The 24434-nt window shown below is 41.2% G+C and overlaps 1 protein-coding gene across 2 annotated transcripts in view; it reads left to right on the top strand.

The window, feature by feature from the left end:
* MYO1D (myosin ID) overlaps positions 1 to 24434 on the top strand; it is a 276727-nt gene that overhangs the window by 60836 nt on the left and 191457 nt on the right. For both annotated transcript variants that reach the window (XR_013975215.1, XM_080924358.1), the window contains exons 2-5: positions 17106 to 17314; positions 20257 to 20350; positions 21394 to 21559; positions 22812 to 22865. Coding sequence is in view for 1 of the 2 variants with exons in the window: in XM_080924358.1 (XP_080780484.1) it covers positions 17106 to 17314; positions 20257 to 20350; positions 21394 to 21559; positions 22812 to 22865 (523 nt within the window). In the remaining variant the exon portion in view is untranslated. The remainder of the gene's footprint in view (positions 1 to 17105; positions 17315 to 20256; positions 20351 to 21393; positions 21560 to 22811; positions 22866 to 24434) is intronic.

Genomic DNA, 24434 nt, shown 5'->3' with positions numbered 1-24434 from the left:
TGCCCCTCAACCCTCAGAGCTCCTGTACAATGGCACTTCAACAAAAAGCAAATGTTAGATAGTATTTGTCTTCAGCTGGCAGCTAATCCACCTACAGAAATTCCTTTCTCAATTTGATCTAACAATAAAAAAGATTTGATTTCTTCTAGAAGAGCTAAGAAAAAAACTGGGAGAAATTATTTGTTTTTTCCATCTCCTGGTCTATTTGATCTGTTTTTAGTTTGACTCTTTTCTTTGCCACCACATTCTTACTCTCTTAGTTTGCTTCCTGATGTCTGCTCTTCCTGAGTACAGAAAACTCCTGGTTGTTTTCAGAAGTAGAGATGGGCCAGCTGGTAAAGCAGAGGACTAGATGGTGCAAGTCATGTTTGTGTTTATTTCAGTAGTTTGAATTCAGGCCTATTTACTGTGTGGAGAAGGTAATCATGGCTTTAGGTCTCTGCTCTGTGGGTCCCTTGGCTCCCAGTGCAGTGGCACTAGGAAAAGTAAGAACAACAACCCATCTGGCTCTCCCCAGCTCTAAGGAAACTTAGTTCTGACAGAGGAGCAGAGCTGTATAATCTATCTCAAATATCATTTGAAGATGGAAACTCTTTGCACAGTAGTGATAGTAATGTCTTTTATCTTACATATTCTTTAATCCTCTGTAAATTTAGCTCCCTTCTCTTTACCTACAAAACTTTGTTCCCAAATGCCCAGCCATTATGCAGAGGCCCCAAGGAACAGCTATTAATATTTCACCTGGGGGTATAACCTGACATTCTGATTTCCCAAGGGCTGCTGGCATCAAAGGCCTTTGGCATATTGCATTGGCATACAGTGAACACTGTGAGGTTCCATGTATCCCATGGACACGCCCAGCATGGAAACAGTGTGTGTGCTTCAGCCTGACCTTCCTCCTTCAACTGAAGCTACATCTATAGCCCAAAAGAAAATATCCTCAGTGACAGCCAGCCAGCACTGAGGATGACCTTGAACTCTGTTATTGTTGTTGTTTTTTTAAATCTTTGCATACATACATATGATGAATTTTAGTCTCTTTCAACCCATCACCCTGTCTCACTCTCCCTGCTGGAGCCTTTCTTCCCAGCAAGGCCCCTCCTACTTTCGTGTCTTCTATGCATGTGACCCACTGAGTTTAGTTAGGGCTGCCTGCAGGAGCGAGAGTTCTTCACTGGAACTTGGTCAGCTTATCAATGACCCTACCACAAAAGTGATACCCATTCTCCAGCCACCATTAACTGTCAATAGTCCCTTAGAGGTCTTCCATCCGTTGAGGACTGCGTCAGTGTAGCTCTGAGGTAAATGATGCAGCTGCAGAGTGCATCAGCTGTGTCATAGAGACACTGTACCCAGAGACACTGCTTCACATTCTTCCTCTTTTCCGCAGTGCTCGCTAAGCTTGGGTGGTGGGTAATGTAGATATCCTATTTAAGGTGGAGCATTCCACAGTTGCTTGTTCTGTGAACTTTAACCAGTTTCACTTTGGTTTTTTTTTTTTTTTTTAGTTTGTTTTAAAGACAGTTCTCACTGATTGGCCAGGCAAGCTGGCTAGCTGGCCAGTGAAACCTCTGCCCCAAGTTCTGGGATTACAGGCAGACAGTCCCTTATACCAAACCCGACACGATCCATCACAGACTTCTGCCTCAGACGCAGTCCTCTTTTTTTTTTTTTTTTTTTTTAAGTAAGTGTTTCTTTTTAAAGATTTATTTATTTATTTATTTATTTATTTATTTATTATATGTAAGTACACTGTAGCTGTCTTCAGACACACCAGATGGCATCAAATCCCATTACAGATGGTTGTGAGCCACCATGTAGTTGCTGGAATTTGAACTCAGGTCCTCTGGAAGAGCAGTCAGTGTTCTTAACCACTGAGCCATCTCTCCAGCCTCAGACCCATTCCTAGGACCCTCAGATGACTGTAAGGCCTCATATATGTCAGTCCCTCCTTTCCCAGCATCCTCTTCCTGCCCAGCCCCTCCTTTCTCAGCATGCTGCCCTATTTTCTCTTCAGGGACATGTTCATCACCTGTCCTCTCTGGATTCCTCAGAAACTTGTCCCCTCCCTCCATGGGGACAGTGCACATTCAGTTGCCTCTTCTGGAGCCCTGTTTGGTGTCTGTTCTCCGTCTTACTTGCAGTAAGACAAAAATGGGTCAGTTCTTTATTACTCATGGCCCAGAAAGCTTGGAGCATGAGTGCTGACCAAGAGTAATTAGATGAGCAAACATGAGTACAAACGAAAGCAAAAACACCAATAAGAACATTTCAAAGACTTACAGGAACTCTGCTGGTAAAAACAGTAATTAGCATAATTCTGCTCTTAGTTTGCACTAATAGTGTGCTGAGGATATCATGTGGAACATCTCACTTATTGTAAGGATCTTGTGAGGTGATTATATGCTATAGTTTGGATGGTGTTTTGTTATTGATTCTTTTTTTTTTTTTTAGACAGGGGTCTCTGTAGCCAGCAGGACTTGTACTTGCTATATGTAACCCAGACTGATCTCAAACTCTAGATCCTTCTGTTTCAGCCTCCCGTGTGCTGGGATTACAGGTAATATTCGGTCATGCCATACAATACATAGTTGTAAAATGTCTACCAAAGACCCTTGTAAAATTAGGGTCCCTCCCTTACTGGAAGGAGGTAGAAGCTTTAAGAGCTGGAATGTAACAAGTGATCTTTAGGTTATTGAGGTATGGCCTTGAGATTATGGACCCCCTCCCCCGGTCTATTCTGACCATCTTTGGCTCCCTGGCCCTTGAAATGAGAGGTGTTGCTATGCTGCACACTGTCACACTTCTGTGCTGCTTACCAAGGGCCCGGAGCAATAAGGGCAACCCAGCCACAGGCTGAAAGTTTAAAGCCAAGGCAACCTTTTCCTTTATTGATGAGTCATCACTGCATTGCAGCCTTTGTAGACCTGGTAGCGACAGCACGATTGTTGTCCTGTAGTTCACATGACCTGACGAGGAGCAGAGGGGCCTTGGCACTGGGCTAGTTAGTGCTAACCCAAAGCCACACTGCAGAGGGGACTTTGTCAGTGCTGCTTTTCTATGTCATTCATGTGCTACACAGGTATGATACGCCTAGCAAGGGTTCTCATGCATGCCAGTTGCAGGCTTCTGTGTCAATAGAAGATAATTGAAATCACTTTGACCTGGATGGTTTATTTTTATCTAAAACCATGTGATTGAGGCATGTGGAAGGGAGAGTGGTGGCAAAAGAATAGTTTCTAAAGTAGCTAAGTTTTAAAGCCAACTGTTGTGCTTACTATATGGAATTGTCGGTTTACATAAAGTGTGGAACAGTGTAGTTTTAGTTTCTTCGAACTCAAGCTCTGCCTCGAGTGCCAGGCTCCTGAGCACTCACCAACTATGCAGGTATATAGGAGTGCACAGTCAGTGACTGGGATTCAAGGCCAGGCTCCAGGCTCCAGGGCTGTGACTTGAATACCCTTCTCTTTCCAGCACATAGTCCTTACCCATAGTCCTAAAAAGTGGATGACTTTAACAGAGGAAATAGAAGGGGAAAAAAAGATGCTTTTGGCTTTGGGAGAAGTACTCATTCAAGATTGGGAAAGTGGACTGAGCCTCACTGAAGTTGCCAGTCACCACAATAAACTCTGCATAAGCAAGCAAGCAAAGGGGTCAAAGTTTTTGGTACTTTGAAAACAGAACTGTGTAGTATAGGCTCTTCTTTCAAAATAGTCCAGGGTCAATGGTTAAAAAGCCAACACCCAGAACCAGAAACTCAAACATTATAAATATAATTAAAAACTAGATTATCTCACTGGAGAAGAATTTGACAATAATTTAGAAATTTAAATTGCTTGTAAGTTTAAAAAAATTTTAAAACACATTTATTTTGTTATATATATATATATATATATATATATATATATATATATATATATATATAATGAATGTTTGCCTGCATGTGTGTATATATATGTACCATGAGGTCAGAAGGCTTCAGATCATCTGGAACTGGAGATACAAACAGTTTTGAACCACATGTTGGTGCTGTGAGTTAAACCCATGTCCTTTGCAAGAACAGCAAGCCATCCTTCCAACTCCTGCAAGCAGTATTTAAACTAGACTTTTCACTACAGAAGTGTGTCCTATAGGCACACAAGCAAAAATGCCCACAGGAAAATAAACACCACACGTTTATATTTGCTTTGTCCACAATAACAAGTGTTGATTAACAATGTGAATGTCCAAGAGATGAACTCAATACTCGTCAGTCCTTTAAAAATGAGACTTTTATCTATCTGCTTATATGAGATTTTTGCCAAGATAAATGTTTTAATTAGAAAAAAAGTATTTATGTTTAAAAAAAAACCAAAACGACCAAACAAAGCATTACCGGGTGGTGATCTAGCTGGACAGAAAAAGCATTTGGAGCCCGCAGTTCGAGCTTGACACCTGAGGTTAATCCCCAGGACCTATGTAAACGTAGCAGGAAAGAACTGGTGACGTGTTGCTGTGGCATGCGTTCGCCCACATGCACAGGATACATTTCCACGCTAACTGATAATCTTTTAAGGCCTATGTAAAGCTGTGTGCGCATAAACTACTGCAGAGTTCACAGGAGCATTGCAGTACCAGTGCCTCTAACAAGGGAGGCTGTAGGAAGACGTGAGAGAAACCCTTCCTCTGTCTCTCCTGCCCTTCAGCCTTTTGCTAACCCTAACCCTAACCTTGTCACAGCATTGAGATTGCAATCTGCAATATAAAGAGGCTTAGAATTTAGATTTTAAATTTTCATCCTTTAATTTTAGATTTATGGAAAGCATAGTTTAAAAAACAGATACAAAAAAAAAGTCCCTCACCAGTTTTTCCCCTCACTTTCTAAGCTTCTCTTTTTATATTTTTATGTATGCATATAGTTATTTTTTTATTATTGAAGAGTATATTAGAGAGATCATGATCTACTGAATACTTTGAGGCATGTTTTCTAAAAACAAGAATGCTCTCTTTGAATGGGGTCCCCAATGGAGGAGTTAAAGGATAGAAGGAGCTAAAGGGGTTTGCAACCCCATAAGAACACAATACCAACCAACCCAGAGTTCCCAGGGATTAAACCACTATCCAAAGAGTAGAAATGGACGGACCCATGGCTCCAGCTGCTTATGTAGCAGAGGATGGCCTTGTTGGGCATCAATGGGAAGAGAAAAAGCTTGATGCCCCAGTGTAGGGGAATGTCAGGGTAGGGAGGTAGGAGGGGGTGGAAGAATGGGGGGGCACCCTCATAGAAGAAGGGGGAGGGGGAAAGAATAAGGGGTTTATGGAGGGGGAAGGGATAAGGGGTTTATGGAGGGGAAACTGGGATTTATGGAGGGAAAACCGAGAAAGGGGATAACATTTGAAATGTAAATAAGATATATCCAATAAAAGTTAAAAAAAAAAAAAAAAAAAGAATGTTCTCTTTACCACAGTACAGTGATGGAAATCAGGAAATGTAATTTTGTCACAAATCAGTGTCTGACTCTTAGCTGATGTTCATATTTTATCGTTCCAGTAAAAGCAATTTTCCCCTTACTCTGATTCAAACTGGGAGTGTGGGAGTGTGCTGTGCGTTGACTTACCACATCTCCTTAATGCCCTGCAGTGGATGTCTTCTACTGTCAGCCGCCACTGAGCTTCTACTGTCAGGTTCTGAGCTGTGGCTCCTGCACTCACTACTGTGCTTTCTTCCCTTAGCCTCGGGGCTGCTCAGCAGTCTCCTTTAGGCCACGTGCACAGCTCTTCAGTCCAACTGGGATTCCCGAGCTCACACTTTTCTCTCATCACCTTCCCCAGCAACGTATGGCACATTTTCTAGATCTCTAAAAATGTTCAAGAATGCTATGCACATACACATACACGCCCAACTGCTTGTGTCTTATAAATGGCTGACAGAGTATGCAATGGCCTTGCTTTATGAATCTGCTCATCCCTGTAATCTAGAAACTCTATCCTTACCATCTGTAGCAGAGCCTTCAATGAAATCAGAGGACCTGTTCTAGAAACCCCAGCAGCTCAGAAAACTCTAACATTAAAAAAAAAAAAATTCCTCCAGAATTGTTGTTTCCCAAATATGAATTAGCCTAGGTTCTCTGGTGAGAGAAAACCAATCAGACATGAAAATATATGCGAGAGAAATTGAGATTGAGAGAGATATCCAAGGTTACAGAGGCTGGGAAGTCTGTGGTCTGCAGCGAGCAACAGGAGACCTAGGAAAGACAGAAGCACAGTTTTCAACCTGACTCTGAAGGCCAGAGAACCAATAGAGCTGATGGTATCAGGTCCTGTCTAGACCCAAAGGCAGAAATCTGGTGTCCAAGCTCAGAGATGGACAAGAGGGAATAAATGGTTTTATTGTTTTGAGTAGTGTCTTATTCTCTTCAGATCTTCAGCAGGCTAGAGATGGAAAATGCTTTAAGCAAACCACTTATTAGAAGGTTAATTTCATCTGGAAATGCTCATACACACATACCCAAAATGCCATTTTAGTTAAGCCTTTGGGCATCCTGTAGCCCAGTTCAAGCTGATAATGAAATTAACCATCACAAGTACATACCAGTTTTCTAGTATCCGTGATTCTAATTTTTAATGACTTGTTTTAAATGTTCATAAACTTCCTCTGCTGTAAAGTTATTATCTTTCCCTTTGTAATTAAGAATTGATTTGAGGGCAAGTACTCTGAGGCTCTGTAGGTACCCTGTCCCTTGTCATGTTATAACTGCTGGTTTCAGCATACACTGATGTAACATTGTATCTTCTATGTGTATTCCTTGCTTTGTCCTGAAAGCAGCACTTCCTGTCTTTTTCCTGTCATTTGTTGTCAGTCTGGTGCTTGCTGTGCTCCGGTGAGTTAAACTCTGCCCCTGGCATCATTTCTTTAATGGCAGTTCTCCGGTGGCCCCAGGGAGGGTCTGTAAAGCTGTCATTCTCTGAGCACTTCTCTCCTTGGCTCTACTAGATGCTCTGGTTTCATCTTGTGCTTCTTTTAGTCTATGAAGACTTCAGCTCATTTCCATGGGGCCTTGGATCTTCAGAGGTAAGGATAATATTTGCATGCCTCTATCTGGGTGTTATTCCTTCGTTATCCCGAGTGGACAGTTAGAAAGTGGACATGATACCGTTTCTTCCTCTCCCTCCTCTCTTTACTCCATAGTGAATGGTTCCTCCAATTTCAGTTCAAACCTGCTTGGTTTTCTCCGTGTCTCATGTTTATTTCATAATTCAAATATAATTCACTTTTAAAAATCTCCCAAATCTTTAAAAATCCCAGTGCTTTAAAAGTTACAGGTCTTTTTAAAATATAAATACAATTATTTCTTTTTTTTTTTCTTTTTTCTTCTTCTGCAGTCCCCCCCCCCCCTTCTCTTCTCATGCCCTACCCCCATCTACTCCTCAATTTCTCTTCAGAAAAGGGCAGGTCTCCAGTGGAAATAAACCAGCCATGGCACATCAAGTTGTAGTAAGGTTAGACACCTCCCACCATATTGAGGCTGGACAAGGCAACCCAGTAGGAGGAAAGGGTTCCTAAAGCAGGCCAAACAGTCAGAGATAGGTCCTACCCCCACTGTTAGGAGTCCCACAGAAGACAAAGCTACACAACTGTAACTTATAGGCAGAGGGCCTGGGTCAGCCCCATTAAGGCTCTCTGGTTGTTAGTTCAGTCTCTGTGAGCACCTGTGAGCCCAGGTTGGTTCATTCTGTGGGTTTTCTTGTGATGTCCTTGACCCTCTGACTCCTACAGTCCTTCCTCGTCTTTAGGATTCCCTGAGCTCCACTTAATGTTTGGCTATGAGTTTCTGCATCTGTTTCTATCAGTTGCTAGGTGAAGCCTCTCTGATGACAACTGAGCTAGGCACCAACCTCTGAGTAGATCAGAATACCATTAGGAATCATTTCTTATCCTAGGTCTCTGGGAATCCAGCCTCTGGGTTCTGGCCCTCCAGACAAGTGTCAGGGGTGAGCTCCCTCTAGTGGCACGTGTCTCAAGATGTACCAGTCATTGGTAGTCACACCCACAATCTCTTTACTACCTTTATTTACCCCAGTATGTCTTGTAGGCAGGACAAATTGTAGATCAAAGGTTTTGTGGATGGGTTGGTGTCCCAAACCCTCTACTGGAAGTCTTGCCTGATTGCAGATGACCAGTTTAGGCTTCGAATCTATCCCCCATTCTAAGCTAATCTCACCCTCATAGATTCCTGGGAGTTTCTATAAAAGTCACAAGTCTCTTAATAGTAAGCTAATATAAATATCTATTCAACTATTATGGTACCAAGTAGAAATTTTTATTCCAAAAGAGAAAAGACAAGGCCATAGCAATGAGCAGTCACACCAAAGCAAAATCAAACCCAGCAGGGATAACACCCAGTCTTGCAGCTCCATTGGCCAGAGCTTGAACTGCATTCTTCTGACTAAGAGCTTTGGCAGTAAAGTCTTTTTAGGTATGTTTAATCTTTTAATGTCTCTTAGCTTAAATATAAATGATATAGGCTTACCAATGCTTAACCTCTAATATGATCTCTCTATTTACAGTGAAAAATAAAAAGGCTATAAATTTCTATTTGCTGTGTGGACAAGAATATTGTTAACAAATAGGACAAAAGTGTTTATGTCTATTATAACCCATATTCTGTTACTGATCACATGGTCATAAGTTGGCATTTATAACTACTTTCCTCTGCTGTCCATTCTGCGTCTCCTCTACTCTCGTCAAGCATGCCAAAGTTCTTGATTCTTTATCTAAAGGAGTGACCTTTACTTTCATTCTTGAAGGGGCTGGGTTCTTTATTACCCTGCATGGATTGGGTTATAGTTTCTTACTGACTTTAGTCACTGGTACCGGTAACACTTGCCGATGTACTAAAAAATCTGCATTTCAGATGGTCCAGTTTCTCTTTGTTAGTCTGCATCAGCCACACCTCCACCTGTCACTGTAATCCTTCCTTAGTTGACTTCAGCCATTAGGAGCCCAGGATGTCAGGAGAAATCCTGACTTCCAGTTCAGTGGCGAGCTTATTGTGCCTCCTGACAGGGGCATTCTTCCCACTACAACCAAGACTGCTAGGACTGCAGAACCAAATACGGTTGCAGAAACAGACAGCAAAAAGCATCTCTAATGAGTCACTGGGGTGATAGTGAGTGGTTTGAGTCTGTGAACCCTGGACCCCGATTTAAAGCATATATGGTCTTCTGGAGAATCCTGCCCCAGCCTTATACTGTTTACACCCAAGAGGCATGTTAACTGTGATTTGTGTTATTTTATTTTTGCTTTTCTTTCTTAATAGATTTTTATTAAAATGTAATTATATCCCCTTTCTCCCTCAAACACCTCCCATGTCTCTTCCTGCAGTTCCCCCCTTACTCCATCTCCCTCTTAAATTAATAGCCCTTTTCATTATTGTAATAGATAGCTAGGTAATAGATAGATAATAAAAGATAGATTGGATAGATGATAGATAGATCAGTAGATAAATAGATGGATGTACACATAGATAACAATCTGCTGAGTCTATTTTTGTTTTTTGTGTGTCTATCATTTCATGGCAACTCCTGCACCTAAGGCTCATGGAACATTCCAAAGGAGAGGATGGAATTTTTTTTTATTGGATAGTTTATGTATTTAAATTCCAAATGTTATCCCTTTCCTGGTTCCCCACTATCTCATTCCCCATCCCCCTGCATCTATGAGGATGTTCCCCCTCCCAACCACCAATTCCCACCTTAACACCCTGGCAATCCCCTACTCTAGGAAACCGAGCCTTCACAGGACCAAGGGCTTCTCCCCCTTTTGATGCCAGCCAATGCCATCCTCTGCTACATATGTGGCTGGAACCATGGGTTCTCCCCCCCATCCCCACCCTCAACGTGTACTCTTTGGTTGGTGGTTTAGTCCCCGAGAGCTCTGGGGGTCTGGTTGGTTGATATTGTTGTTCTTCCTATGGGCTGCAAACCCCTTCATCTCCTTCAGTCCTTTCTCTGACTCCTCCATTGGGGTCCTTGTGCTCAGTCCAATGGTTAGCTGCAAGCATCATAATCTGTGTAAAGATTTTAAGGGCCAGAGAACCAGGAAGTCTGCTGTGAGACTAGAAATGTATGCCTGAATAAGACCTAAACAAAGACAGTGTCAATAGACTAATGGGGGAGCTGGCCCCGGAGATTTACCTAATTCTACCCCTGACAAAGAGCTCTGGGCAGTTAATGACCAGCTGAGAGAGGGAGAGGTAGTTTCAATCAGGGTGTGCCCCCCCCCCATTGGCTGCCCAGCTCCACGTGTTTGCAGCCCTGTTCTCCCGCAGTGAAATTGGTGTATCAGATTTGAGTTGGAGTAGGTACCTTTTGTATTTTTTCTGCCTATGAAGTTGTTCACATATAGAGAGAAACTGGTTATTTTCTGTGGGGGCATGGATATTATGGCCCATTTTTTAAAAAATTAGATGGCATTTTGTTGAAGCTTATCCTTCCCCATCACTTTTGAACGCCATAAGCTAGTAGCTAGTAGCTACAAAAACAAAACAAAACAAAAACTAGGAATAACTGCATGTAAATAGGAAAAAAATAATGTTACATGATGTAAGGCTTTTCATATCATACCTGATAACCTGAATTTTGTCTATAAGCAAGGTACAAAACAAATTCTGAGAGAGAAATAGGCTAAAGAGACTCACCCATTCATCATTGCTTTTATTCGTTGAGTATCTGAGCTCTCCTTGCTAATACAGACTGTCTTATGTGCTGAAGGTAAAATAGTAAATAGGATGGATATGATCTCTGTCTCCTGAAAATTATTGTCACAACGACTGTGAGTGGGAGAAAAATAGGTGTGAGCTATGAGATGGCAAAGAATATGTGTTCCAGACCAGACCATACGGTGACAGGGTCATACTCGTGTGACCCGGACCACCACTCTCTGGGTGTCACATTCAGTGGGTGTGGCTTCTCACTGAAAGGATTGAAGACCAGGTGTTTCTAGTCACTGTATATTTTCAGGACACACTTGTTAGAATGTGGGGAGATCAGAAGGAGTGAGAGTAGTCACAACAGTGCCTGTGTCAGGGATCTGCCACTCCCAGGACTTTAAGATCTTGTAACACCATTCACTGCCAAGTCACTTGATGATAGGAGAGAAAGTATATTTTACTGACTTGATTGAATTTTTTTTTTCTAAGAAAGCTTAAAGATACATTTTCATGGAACTTATTCTGATAATTTGATAAAAACTATTCTGTATTTCTAGGGTTACTATGGAATTTATTGTCCATGGTTCCAAGACAAGAAGTCCAAAAATCAAGGTTTGAGCAGAACCACACTCTGTCTGACAGTCTTGTGGGCTCTTCTAGCTTCTGGAGGGGGCAGATAATATTTGTTTCCTTGACCTGTGCACCTCATATGTCTGTAGGTGTCCACATGGGACATTTCCCCTTCTTTTGTGTTAGAGTGCATCCTAATGAGCTCATTTTGATCACATCTGCAGAAGCCCTGTTTCCAAATAAGGTTGTATCACAAGGTGTCTAGGACTTCCTAATACGCTGTTCGGGGAATGCAGTTTAATTTCCCACACTAATGCCTTGTGCTTTTTGGTTTTCCCAAGCTTCTATCCATTTTTCTACCAGGTATTGTTTTTTTTTTTTTTTTTTTTCATTTTCAAATGCACAGTTTATTGTTCACATATGAAAGGGGAGGAGACAACTCACTGAAAAATGAATCTAATAACTGAACAGCCCAGCTCTAGGTGATGCCACCAATATCCAGAGGCGGGTTCACTCGTGGATAGTGGGGAGAGGTTGCAAGCCACCACATCCACGGGAGGAAGGACAGCAAGTGGGTGTCAGACCTGCAGCAGAAGCCTGGAAATGGACAGAGGGTAACCAGCCACACCTCAGTTGTGCTTAGCCAGCTCATCCAGGGTGCTGGACACTCAGCAGTCTCCAGAGCCAAAGCCAGCCCGAGGCATCTTGGGAGATGTGGTCACGGGAAGTCTCCCTTGTGGCTAGAGGTCATCATTTCATGTGCTTTGTATGCATTAGACACCAGCATCTGCGGTTACTGGTTTGCTGTTGCACATTTACTGTTTTCAAATGTTACAGTTACCAGGTGCTTAAGCTGCTGGGACACAACAAGTGACCGTTGGTTATTATCCTAGTTCTCTGTGTTCTTTATCACACTTTAGTTTCATCTTTCCATCTCACTTTACCTAAAACCCCTTTTCTCCTATCCTTGTCTGTTAGCCTGGTGTTCATTCTCCCTTGTATTTATTTTTATAAAGATTTTTTTCTTTATAAATATATGATTTGGTAATAAAATCTTTATATATGATTTGGTAATTTCATATATGTATATATCCAATGAACTTATACACATACAGCCATTTCATCTCTCATTACCTGTTCTCATTCCCTTTGTCTTTTAAAAAAGCTACATATCTATTTTATTTCTATAGAAAAATATCGGCACAAAATTATTGCCCATTTTATTCTTCTTTTTAATATCATTCAAGTAAAAACATTTATCATTATTATTTTCATTGATTCCCTCCTCTCAGTGGCTCAGAAGTATGTAATTAATGACTAATTTTGTTCTGAAGCCATCTACATACTGTGACCCTGCCATTCTTAGCAAGAGATTTTTTGTCTAGCTATTTAGGAACTCTTGCCTACTTTTGAAGCATGTTCTCTGGTGCTGAGACAACAGAGGAAGGCATCAGTCTCTATTAGCTAGTCTTTTTTTTTTTTTGGAAGGGAACACAGTCTCGCTGTCTAGCCCTGGCTGGTCTGAAACTCATTATGTAGATAAGATGGACAATCATTCTGCCTTGGTTCCCCAAGTACTGGGGTCACAGGTCTATGTCACTATTTCCGACACCCACAACCTTTCTATATAGTGGCTCAGAGTTGTAACTTTATTTCATAATAGATAATTTTTCTCTTGTGATTTTATCTTGTTATTGATGATTTCACAGAGCCAGGGTCTTATATTGCCCTCCTCAGATAGGAGTTCCTTGGTTAGTGTTTGAGGTTGGTCCTAAACTCAATCCCAGAGAACTTGAATGTTTAAAGATAAATAGGGAAAAAAAAAAAAAAAAAAAAAAAAAAGGCAGCAAAGGAACCTGGAAAAAAAAAAAAAAACAAAACAAAACAGAGAAATAGGAAGAAAATCCAGCAAATGTGGGCTCACAGAAGCCAAGAGAAGATGGTGTCAAGGCAGTAGGACTCTGTGTGAGACGCTGCTGAGAAACTGTGAGCTCTAACAGTGTGTTAGGGTTCATGGGTTCACTGCAGGAAGTTGGACAGTGCACTGAAATACTGCAGTGGTACCCAGAGTGGAGCTGGTAAGGGGGAGAGGAATAGACAGAAAAGGTATGCCTCACCATAGATGGATGGCATGGTCTCCTGAGAAATAAGGTGTTACAGCCACAGAAGGCTTCATTTGCACTGGAAAGGGAAGAAGACAGGCCAAGTCAATTATGATTAAGCACCATTATTTTGGAAAGTGTATATTCCCCATAAAATAAATTAACACTGCCCGTGAATAAAGATTTTTATTAAATATACACTCACAGAGAATTTTCCTTCTGATTATAAATGATTTCACGGACTTGATGAAGCCAAGCAAGAGCACCAGGGACGTGTTAGTGAGTGAATCTGACTTAGAAGCCTCAAGAGTACATGTGAAATACAATCTGAAGCCAGTTGTGGTGGCTCACTTTGTAAAGCCAGCATTCAGGAAACTATGGCAGGAGATTGCTCCCTGGGTTACAGTTCTAGGCTAGCTTGAGCTGTAAAGCAAGTCTGTGAAAAGTCAAGAAAGAAGCAAGAGAGTTAGAAAGGATCTGGTCAAAAATAACTCCATTTTTGTCTTATACTCAATTTAAAAGTAGCCAGTTCATCGTAACAGGTTTGCACACGAAGATCATGGACATGCTTTCGTTGGTTCTTTGGAACGGGGTCTCTTGCTAGTGTAATTACTGCAGATCCTCTGCAAAGGAAGCCCTGAAAGGATCGACTGTATTACTTTTCTGTTCTCCTCCTCCTCAAGCATCAAAGCCTTCTGAAATTCACATGCTATTACAGTGTATAGTGGCACCGTCTAGTGGTAGTTTTGAGTCTTAACCAAATTCAAAGTCACTTGATAACCAGTTTAGAATTTCAAAATAACTTTGTACCAGTTTTGCAAATTGCTAAAGAATTTATTTAATGTCATATTTTGTTGAGCCTCTGAAATGTCCTTCAGGTCAACAGATAGCACCACTATTATGATTCATAAATAACATGATTTGTAAACAAGGGTCTTGCAACACGGTCTCATCATGTAGTTGAGGCTGCCCTTGATCTCCTGCCTCTGCCTCCCAGGAGCGAAGATTGTTGGCATAAGCCACCACACCCTGCTCACCCTGTTACTGTGCATGTATTTTAATATTTTGGGGGAAAATGATGCTTAGAGATGTAGTTAAACAAAATATTTACCTGAACTAATAACCAGAATAACTAATAACCATTGTGCCTGTAAGAACTATCCAGCAAGAAAGTGCGTTATGCATATTGAGCTTATGAGGTAACTTTTCCCCCTAAAACCCTGTTGCTCATTTTTTGTTTTTATTTTTTTCCTTTTTGGGGTGTTTTGAAAACTTGTCCTCTGTTCCTTCTTGATGCCTGCTGAGCCTGTGCTGCATGTTTGCAGATCCAGAGACTTGAGTAGTGAATCTTCTTATCTCTGTGGATTTTTTATATGTATAATCTTGAGGGGAGTGTTTGCGCAGTTGCTTTTGGAGGACCAAAGGGGAGGGTATTGGAGCCCATGGACTGAGAATTATAGTCAGTTGTGTCACTTGGTATGGGTGCTGGGAACCAAACAATCCATCTCTCGAGCTTCACATTTCTGGGTCCTTAAATGTAAGCTGTATAGATAGATATCTTGTTGGTGGCTTGTGGTTGATTGATAGCTGTGACAAGGAATGACATACTGATCATTTAGTCCATTCTTGTGGCTATCAGAGCTATTGAGTAGGGACAGTGTTAACAGGAATAAAAACATCAGGCAAAGAATCTACATCCACCCTGCAGTCCCAGCACTCTTTAGATAGAGGCAGGAATATCAGGGATTGCAGACCAACCTTGGCGACATACTGCAAGGCCAGCCTGGGCTGCCAGAAACCCTGTCTCAAAACAAGCAAATAACTATCGCTTTTATGTATAAGAGAAAAGTACTTCTTCGGTGCCAGGAGGATAGAGGGATAGAGGGGTAGAGGGGTGTAGCTGTTACTGTTGTACAGCTGGAGAGGCTGAAACACAAGGGGGTTAAATCGCCTTTACAAGGTCTCACTGCTGGTAGTAATGTGAGCTCTCAGGCCCAGATGAGAAGGACCCCAAAGTTAATGTTTTGACTGTCGGTGGGAAAACCACAATAAAAACATGGATGGAAAACTTCACTGGTTGATAACTCTTATTTAAATTATATGCCAACTTCTTGACAAAAATCTTGGTTCTAATTTATTGTTCACCACATTTGTATTTGTTTCCAGTCGTAATTATAGCAGACAGCTTTCCATCTTACAGGAAGTTTAAGATGTTGCCTATCAGTCCCAAATGCTTAATTGCTTCTCCTTGTCCATTGGTTATAAATAGACAAACCACCCATGGACAGCATTTTGCCTGTGTGAGCGCTCTTATGCAGCCCTTGGAAGTGAGATACATACAGTCTTCCCTCCATTTCCACAGATGTATCTTCACATCAGAGAACTGCAGATTAAAAATGTAACAGCTATTTAGATAGCACATAAATTACATGGAGAATTGTTATAGCCTACAGATTATTTAAAATATGGAGAGTGTGTACAAAGGCTCACACAAATCTAGGACATCTTACATAAGGTTTTTTTTTCTTTTTGCTTTTATGTTCAATTTTTGTACAGATTTATCATCCCTATTTATCATCTCAGTCTTGGGGTTTTTGCTGTTTTTACTTTGTTCCTATGACATCTTCTGACCAGCCTCCTCATCCCCCCATCCACACTACTCCACTGAACAAGGATAGATACGCCATGTTTTCTATAAAACCTTGCCACGCATACACTCATTTGTCAAATGTATATAGAGATAGACACACATGTAAATATGATCCCACACGAAAACAGGATCGTGTCATATAACTTAGAAACATAGACACTTTGAGTCAGTTGTCCATTCCTGAGAGTCCTTCCCACTGGTTTGTAAGCTGTGTGTCCAGGGTGTTTTCTGCAGTGTTGTTCATCGCCCCCCCCCCGGGGGGGGGGGAAGATCACTGACTAAATCATGCTGTACCTACATCATAGGATTCTGGGCAGTCACTACAAAAACCAGTGTGATTTATATCAGAAGTGTCTCCTGTATCATTTTATGTTGTGAAGTTTAGTGTTTATTTCCTTACTGACAATTTAGTGAGGCTTCTAGAGGGAGAAGAAATAATGTGAACAGACCTTTTTGAAATTGAAAATCCAGCGAAGTAAATTTCAAGACCTGATTTAACTTCCATTTCTTTTCCTACTATAGCTGTGAGCATTTCTCTCTTGATTGACCTTCTGTATTTGGGAAGGGGAAACCCACAGCCTTCAAAGTGTTAACTTCTTCTCACCTGGCTTGTAAGCCCTTTTTACTGATGTTTTTCACTAGTGGCAGCTGAAGGGCACCACATCAGATAAGGTCTCTGCTGTTAGTTGTTTTTTTATGAGCTTCATTGTGTACCCCAGGCTGGCCTCCAACTCACAGTAATCCTTCTGCCTCAGCCTTACAAGAACTGGATATAAGTGTAACCTACTATGACTGATCCAAACATAGTCTGTGTTTTTGTTTCTGTTTGTGTTTAAAACAGTCTCTCTAGTTCAAGCTGGCCTGGAACTCATAGGCTTTGAACTCACAGCAGTACTCCCGTCTCAGCCTCTTAAGAGATGGGATTATCGACCCAAGCCACCACCCTACACTGTAATGTGTAAGGTCTTTAAACGTAAATTGTCAGTTCAGAAGCAGTTCCTGGAACGTTTGGGCATATTTGCTAATAAGCTAGAGGAAAGAATCCACACATCTGTGTAACCATAGCTACCTTTTGTTCTTGCTCCGGTGCAGATTTGAGAAAGGACGCATCTACACATTCATTGGAGAAGTGGTCGTTTCTGTGAACCCATACAAGGTGCTGAACATCTATGGGAGAGACACAATCGAGCAGTATAAAGGTCGTGAACTATATGAGAGACCTCCTCATCTCTTTGCTATTGCTGATGCTGCTTACAAGGCTATGAAGAGACGATCGAAAGACACCTGCATTATGATATCAGGTATTTGGAGGGGGGACCTGGTTCCAAAGTTGAAAAGTATTTAATTTTTTTGTACTCAAGAATTCACACAATCAATAAGATTCTTGTTTTGTTTTGTTTTTTAACTTAAAAACCTAAGAAATTTTATAGGGCCTAGAAAAGTAATGAATGATATAAATACCAAATTATTTCTACCATGTTCAATCATCCTCTGGTCTTTATTTTGGAGGCGGAGGCAGGAGGATTGCTCTCAGGAGTTCAAGACCAGCCCAAGCAACATAATAAGGCCTCATCAAACCAAGAGTTCACATATTTGCAAATATGTGAACTGGGCCAGCATGGAATATGATTCCTCCTATCTGAAGCACCAAAAAGAAAGTGTCAAATAAAACATAAAAATAGTTCAAATGTTAACAGAATTGGAGATTGGTGGTGCCGACTCGGTGGAAATTGGCTTCCTGAAACTCAGGGAGGAGAGGATGAGCAGCCCACATGCACAGAATGGAAGCCTAGCCCCTCGTAGGGTGCTTAGCTTTTCAGCATCTGGTCTAGAAAAATTAGGACAAGGAAAATATCTTTTCCCTGGCCCAGAATGGCCTCTCAAACTGTGGGAATCTCTGTTGATGCTAATAATACCTCCCATTTACTTTAGTGGCTTTGTGCTTTTCAAAATATTTGTGTGATCATTGTTTTATTTTGGTTATCAAAACAACTTTAAGTGGTATGTATCATTATCATACTGATTTTTCTACTTTACAGATAAGAATGTTAAGGGTCAGAAGATTAAATAGTTTAGTGTTGGAATTAGAGAATTATAGCCTAGGAATATACTGGGGTTTATTTTGTTTTGTTTTTTAAATAGAACAGCTGAAAACATTTTAAAAGTTTCCCAGTTACACAAAGTTATGGACAAAAACAAAAGTTCTTTATTTACATATAGTTTTTGAGAATTTTGTGTAGATGATGTACTTTTTAATCATTATTTATCAATGTATTTTATCATTTATCACCCCCAATTCCCTCCCTACCAACTCTTCCTACCATTGCCATTCCAACTTCATGTTTTCTCTTTTGTTTACAATGCACCTGGATCTAATCGTTGCTGACTTTATACTCATGGGTGTAGGGTTATTCACTGGAAGTTGTCAACCTACCAGGATCCACACCCCTGAAAAGAACTGATGCTCTTTCCCCCAGGTAGCCACCAACTGTCAATAGCTCCTCAGCCAGGGATGGGCCTTGTGAGCCTCTTTCCCATCCATGCTATAATGTGGACTCTCCTGACTCTCATGTAGGCTCTTGTGGAGGCAACCATAGCAACAAGTGTTGAGCTGTGAGTGCAAAGGCCCTGCCACGATTTGAACACCCAGTTTTACAGCAGTCCTCTGCAACTTCTGGCTCTTAAAATCTTTCCACCCCTTCTTCCATAATCCCCTTGAGCTTTGTGATACAGATGCCTCGAGTGTGTGTGTGTGTGTGTGTGTGTGTGTGTGTGTGCCTGGACAGACCCTTATTCTGTGTACTTAGAGCAGTTGTAAGTCTCTGTATTAGTCACCGTCACTGCAAAAAGAAGCTTCTCTGATGGGAACTGAGAGATGCATTGGCCTGTGGTTATAAAGATGAGTATTTAGAAATTTAGTCCATTTATAAAAGTATTAATAGTCGATTTTCCCCTAGGACCATGACCTTCCCAGCCACAGATTCTCGATTGAGTTTACAGTACCAGGCATAAGTTTCCACCCATGGAGTGGGCCTTGAATGCAATCAGATAGTAACTGGTGACCTCCCTAACCTTCATGCCATTATTATAGCTCACAGAGTTCATAACCCAGTAAAATTGTTGATGAACACTAGATATCAGCAGCCTACACAGCACCTTCAGGGTACACTGAAAGCAAGCAAGCAGAAAGCGTCCAGGTCTATTGTACAAAGTTTATAGTGTCTTCAGTAACGGAGTCTTAGTATCAAGTCATGGTGACCAACCATGAGCAATGGCAAGAGCTGTGGTTTTTATAGGGGAAGATCCCTGGCACCATCTGAAATGGGTGGGGGTCATGTCTCCCAACATTCCAGAAGTAGCAGATTGTTAGTGTGTGCCCTTTTGTATATTTTTGCTCTGTGTGTAACACATGCATAAACAGAAATACATGATTATAAGCATATATCTGCCATTACAAAGCTTTTCCATTCAGCAATGCAGAGTGGATGTGTTTTTCATTAAGGTTTCCATAGACTAGCACATTCTCTTTAGCAAATCCGCTGTGTAATTATTTTTATCTAGTTCTTTATTATGTTCGCTCAATTTTAGCCATAATATAATTTATTAAAAATAGTTTTAAGGCCTTGGGAGATTTATACTGTTTGGTTAAACTACTTTTAAAAATATTCTCTTGGGAGAAAGGCCCGAGTGTGAAGTTTGGGCGTTTAAACGCATAGATGGAACTTCTGAATTGTGGTGCAGTAGTGCCACTATTACACTTTCCTGTGATGCCTGTGTCTCAGGCTGTGCTTTCTTTTCTCACCAAAATTACTGTAATTTGGTTTAAGGTTCTTGGTTTTTGGGTTTTTTTTTGTTTTTGTTTTTGTTTTTTTTTTGTTTGTTTGTTTGTTTGTTTGTTTTTTGGGGTTTTTTTTCCTTTCTTTCCTTTTCTTTCTTTCTTTCTTTTTCCCTTTTTTTTTTTTTTTTTTTGGACTAGGAGGCTGGATCTAACTGGTTTTTGAATTCCTCATGGTCATGCTCATTTCCTCAGCTTTCCGAGTTGCTGGGCCTGCGAGCACCTGACTCTAATTTTTATAACTAATTGCTTTATTCCAAGTAAATTTTAAATAAGTAGCTCAGGACGAAATAACTTATAAGAAAGGGGGAGGGTGGAAGATAAAGTAACAGTTTTAAATGCATGACCACCAAGGTTTAAGTTACTCTGTTGACAATGAGCCCACCCCTGCCCAATTCTTCCCTCTAGGGGAAAGTGGAGCTGGTAAAACAGAGGCCAGCAAGTACATCATGCAGTATATCGCCGCCATCACCAACCCCAGCCAGAGAGCAGAGATAGAAAGGTAAGGACACCTCAGGGACATGGGTTGGCTGGGCATGGCCTCACCTTGTATACACGCTGAGCCAGGCCTCAACTGAGCGGCATCAAGCATTTTTATATGTAAATTGCTTTGGTTCTCATATTGCATAATGTATCTCAGCTTTTACTTCCATTACTGCATCAGTTTCCACTTTGATCAAGTTTTTTTTTTTTAATTGAAACTACTATGAAATAGTTGAAAGTGTCCTTCTTCTAGCTAGTTTCCAACCTCAGCAGAGCTCTTGGAATTTGCATAGCTTGGCTTTATTGTTCAAGTCTCTGTGGGTTCTTGTTCTGTGTTTTTAAAAAATTATGCTCTGAGAGGAATGGGCCTGGGAAGATGCACCCATGGCTTCCCATCAGTGTCACAACTGTACCCCACTGATGCTGGCGGTGCAGCCTTTTCTGAGAGGGAGAAGGATGATGGACATCAATTTACCGAGGAGTCGCGACTCATCTCCCCGTCACAGGCAGCTCGACAGGCAGAATCCAGGGTGGAAAAGAATATTGATTTGGTGAGACTTGTGTAGATTTTGCATTTTCATCATAACTGGATTACCCAGTTCAAAAGAGGCCTAATAAAAAAAAGTGACAGAATTCCCACTTCTGGTTTTTGAACATTTGATCAAATTGTTGTAATTTCTTTTGAATCTCAGGAGAGTAGCTAGCTGAGAACTAAATTACTTTGATTTTTATATAGCGGATAAGGCTTATGTAAATTTACTGTCATTCTCCAGCATATTGGGCTCCATGGTCTTACGGGGACCTTTGTAAGCAAGCAGTTTCTGCACAATGCCTTCGTAGAGCATACCGTTATTTACGGGCAGAAGTCCGAAGGGTCTGCTGTAGGGTTAGGCTGTGTTGGAGGCCAGGTTGTTTCTCCAGGCGTGACTGTATGAGAGCAATCTTGTCAGTAAGACAGAAACAAAGACGTAAGGGCTAGAATGATGGTAAGATTATCCAGCTTTCTACGTGTCTTCATCTCTGGATTTTTTTTATAATAACTTTGATGTATTTTCATTAAAGGGTGAAGAATATGTTGCTGAAGTCAAACTGTGTTTTGGAAGCTTTTGGAAATGCCAAAACAAATCGTAATGACAATTCCAGCAGATTTGGGAAATACATGGATATCAACTTTGACTTCAAGGGAGACCCCATTGGGGGACATATTAATAACTACTTGCTAGAAAAGGTATATGTGCTAGATTTCTAGGGTGATGCTTGTGAGAACAAGTACTGTTTAAGCTATTGCCTGTCCTCAAGTCTGCCTTCCATGGTGAGATGCCCTTCTTCTGTGTCCTCACACGAGCACTTAGGCTTTGTCAGGCAGACTTGGTGTGCATGGGACTGAAGAATGTGTGACAACTTCTGAGTAAGATCAGTCAAATCTCCTCTCCCTCCCTCCCTGTGTAGCCAAGGCTGGCCTATAACTAACTCACCATCCTCTTACCTCAGCTTCTAAGAGCTGAGGTTACAGGGGTACCATGATGCCCAGCTTTCAGACCCAGGCTCTCTTTATGTTGTCATCCTCCATCCAGTTTACTTTTACTGAATTGAAATTTTCCTTCTAGTCTCTGTTTGCTTACTGTCTGCAGCAGGACACACATTTGCTCTCTCTCCCAGTCCAGTTAAGCCGTACCGTACAGCCACCTCTACCTTGAATTGTGCTTCAATTCAGATCCCATCCCATAACATCTTACAGCCCGGCCATTTCTATCTTTATCTCTAATATCAAGGCTAGACTACCAGGGAAATAAATGCTTTTTTGGAGTCAGCTGGAAAGAAGCAGGAAGCACTAAATATTACCCATCTCTCTCCCACAATATTTCATGATTCCACTGTGTATACATATTCAGTCAAAAAGAATACTCTGAAAGAGCATGCATGCTGAGTAGTCTTTTTGGAATGTCTAAGCAGAGTCCTAGGGCCCGGTCATGTTGACTGATTTTCTTACCAGATACGAGGCATTGCTTTTTGAAATGCCAGCAGACAAGGGAATGTTGAGAATGTTCCTCCCCAGCATTCCTCCCCATTCTCTCCACCCAGATCCCTACCACTTGCACACACTGCTTTAGACTGCAGTTTGAGAAACAACAACAACAACAACAAAATGTCATGAATATTAAGGTACCATTTTAAACAATATAAAAAAATTGTCAAAATATTGCCAGGGAAACTGCAGAGAACACTCATCTCTGATAAGCTTTGTCCACAGGTTGTTTTGTTTCTTTTTTTTACCCCCGCCCTTACCCCTGAGATAAGGACCAAACCCAGGGTCTTGTGCTTCCTAGGGAAGGACTCTACCACTGAGCTAAACCCCAACCACTAGCCACAGAATTTTTTAAATGCACCGTGAATGCAAGAGTCTCTAAGAAAGTTGCTTCTGTTTCATTTATACCTATAATTCCAGATTAACCATTTTTTTAAAACTATTTTTTTCTCAGTCTCGTGTAATTGTGCAACAGCCCGGAGAACGAAGCTTCCATTCTTTCTATCAGGTTAGTAACCACTTCCTTAGGCAGAGAATCGTTTGCCTAGTCAATGCAGAGAAATATTTCTAGTGTCCTTTCATCTATCCTTCCTTGTCTCCAGAACTAGTTACATGTAGGTACAGGCGTCACATCCTATCCCACCTAAGAGACTGAGTGTAGGCACTGTGGGAGGTGACCAGCTCACAAAAGCTCCCAAGGCTAAACAGCACCTGCATCCCCTCAGAGTGGCGGTAACAGTGGAAGACTGAAAGCTATTGACACCACCTAGAAATGCTGCTTTCATTATCTTTTGAATTGCATTGCTACTCTTGTGCTTGAGAGTTCCAGAGATGGAAATGTAAATTTGGTTCGAATTGTTCTCTATAGGTGTAGAGCAATATGATTACTTTAAAAACAAAACAAGGATTTATAAATCTGAGGAAGAATTATCCTCTATGCTGTCAACACTCAGAAAAAAATAAATAGGTCTTTAGGGAATATTATTAGAGTTTGAAACAAACTCTTAAATAACCCTCCTTTGGCACATCTGTTCTCATAGAACAAGTGTGCTATTAATATGATTTTCGAATCTCAAAGTGATATAAACCAAAATCCTTTAAAAAGCTGCTGACCTAATTAAGTAACACTTGGGGATTTAAGGAATTACAGCATAGGTTTGGGCTGTCCATGTACAGTCCCAGTGCTGGATGGTCAGGGACAGTCCCGGGGATCACTGGCTCCAAACAAAGTGACTGGAACCAAGAATGACACGACCCAACAGCTGGCCTCATGCACACACCCACAGGAACACACATGCAGACACACATTTAAAACTTCGAATTGAAAAGATTGATCTCTGCATAACTGTCTTTGACGGTGAGTAAAGGGGACAATTGAATATAACATGTCTGACTCAGTAATTGCTTAGTTAATGCCTCTCAAGTTCCACTATGTTTGGTTAAAAATCATTTTAAGGTCCTTTAACTGTACATTGGAAATAAACCAGAGCTTACTGTTGAGTGCAGAACCTTTACTTCAAGAGTGCAGGCCTCTTGAAGGCATGCTTTATTTTAAAAAAGGGGTGGTAGAACAACTTTGTATTTGTGTTTCTGTTAACAATTTGTCAGATTTTAGATAAACTATTAATCTATAAAATATAAGAATTGTGTATTTCAAGAAATGACAGCTTTCTGCACGTATTTTTCCCAGTTGGATAAAGTTACTAAGACAGACCTCCAATCTGGGAGTCATGGCTGGCAGTCACACTCCTTTCTGCCTGTGACAGTTGAGGAAAAGCTGTTGAGCACATGGGACTCCATGGGACTGTCAGCTGATCCTCTTCCCCACAATGCTGACTTTTCAGCAGGATGGCGGTGGCGCTGCTAAGCTGCAAGCACCTCAGGGCAGGGAGCCAGTCTGTCAGGTGATGACATTGCCGGCAAGAACCTTTTAGACCCATCTGGTTGTGAATGTGAATTTTAAGTGCTATTCCTCACGGCTGTATAACGTTCTGCCTGTCTTACTAGAGAGAAACTATTTCCCTGTAAGTAAGAACAACAAGACAAAATAAAATCCAAAACTTTCCTCAAACCATGA

This window comes from Micromys minutus (assembly GCF_963924665.1).
Source record: "Micromys minutus genome assembly, chromosome: 10".
NCBI classification, from domain to species: domain Eukaryota; kingdom Metazoa; phylum Chordata; class Mammalia; order Rodentia; family Muridae; genus Micromys; species Micromys minutus.
This window is presented reverse-complemented; position numbering and strand designations above follow the sequence as displayed.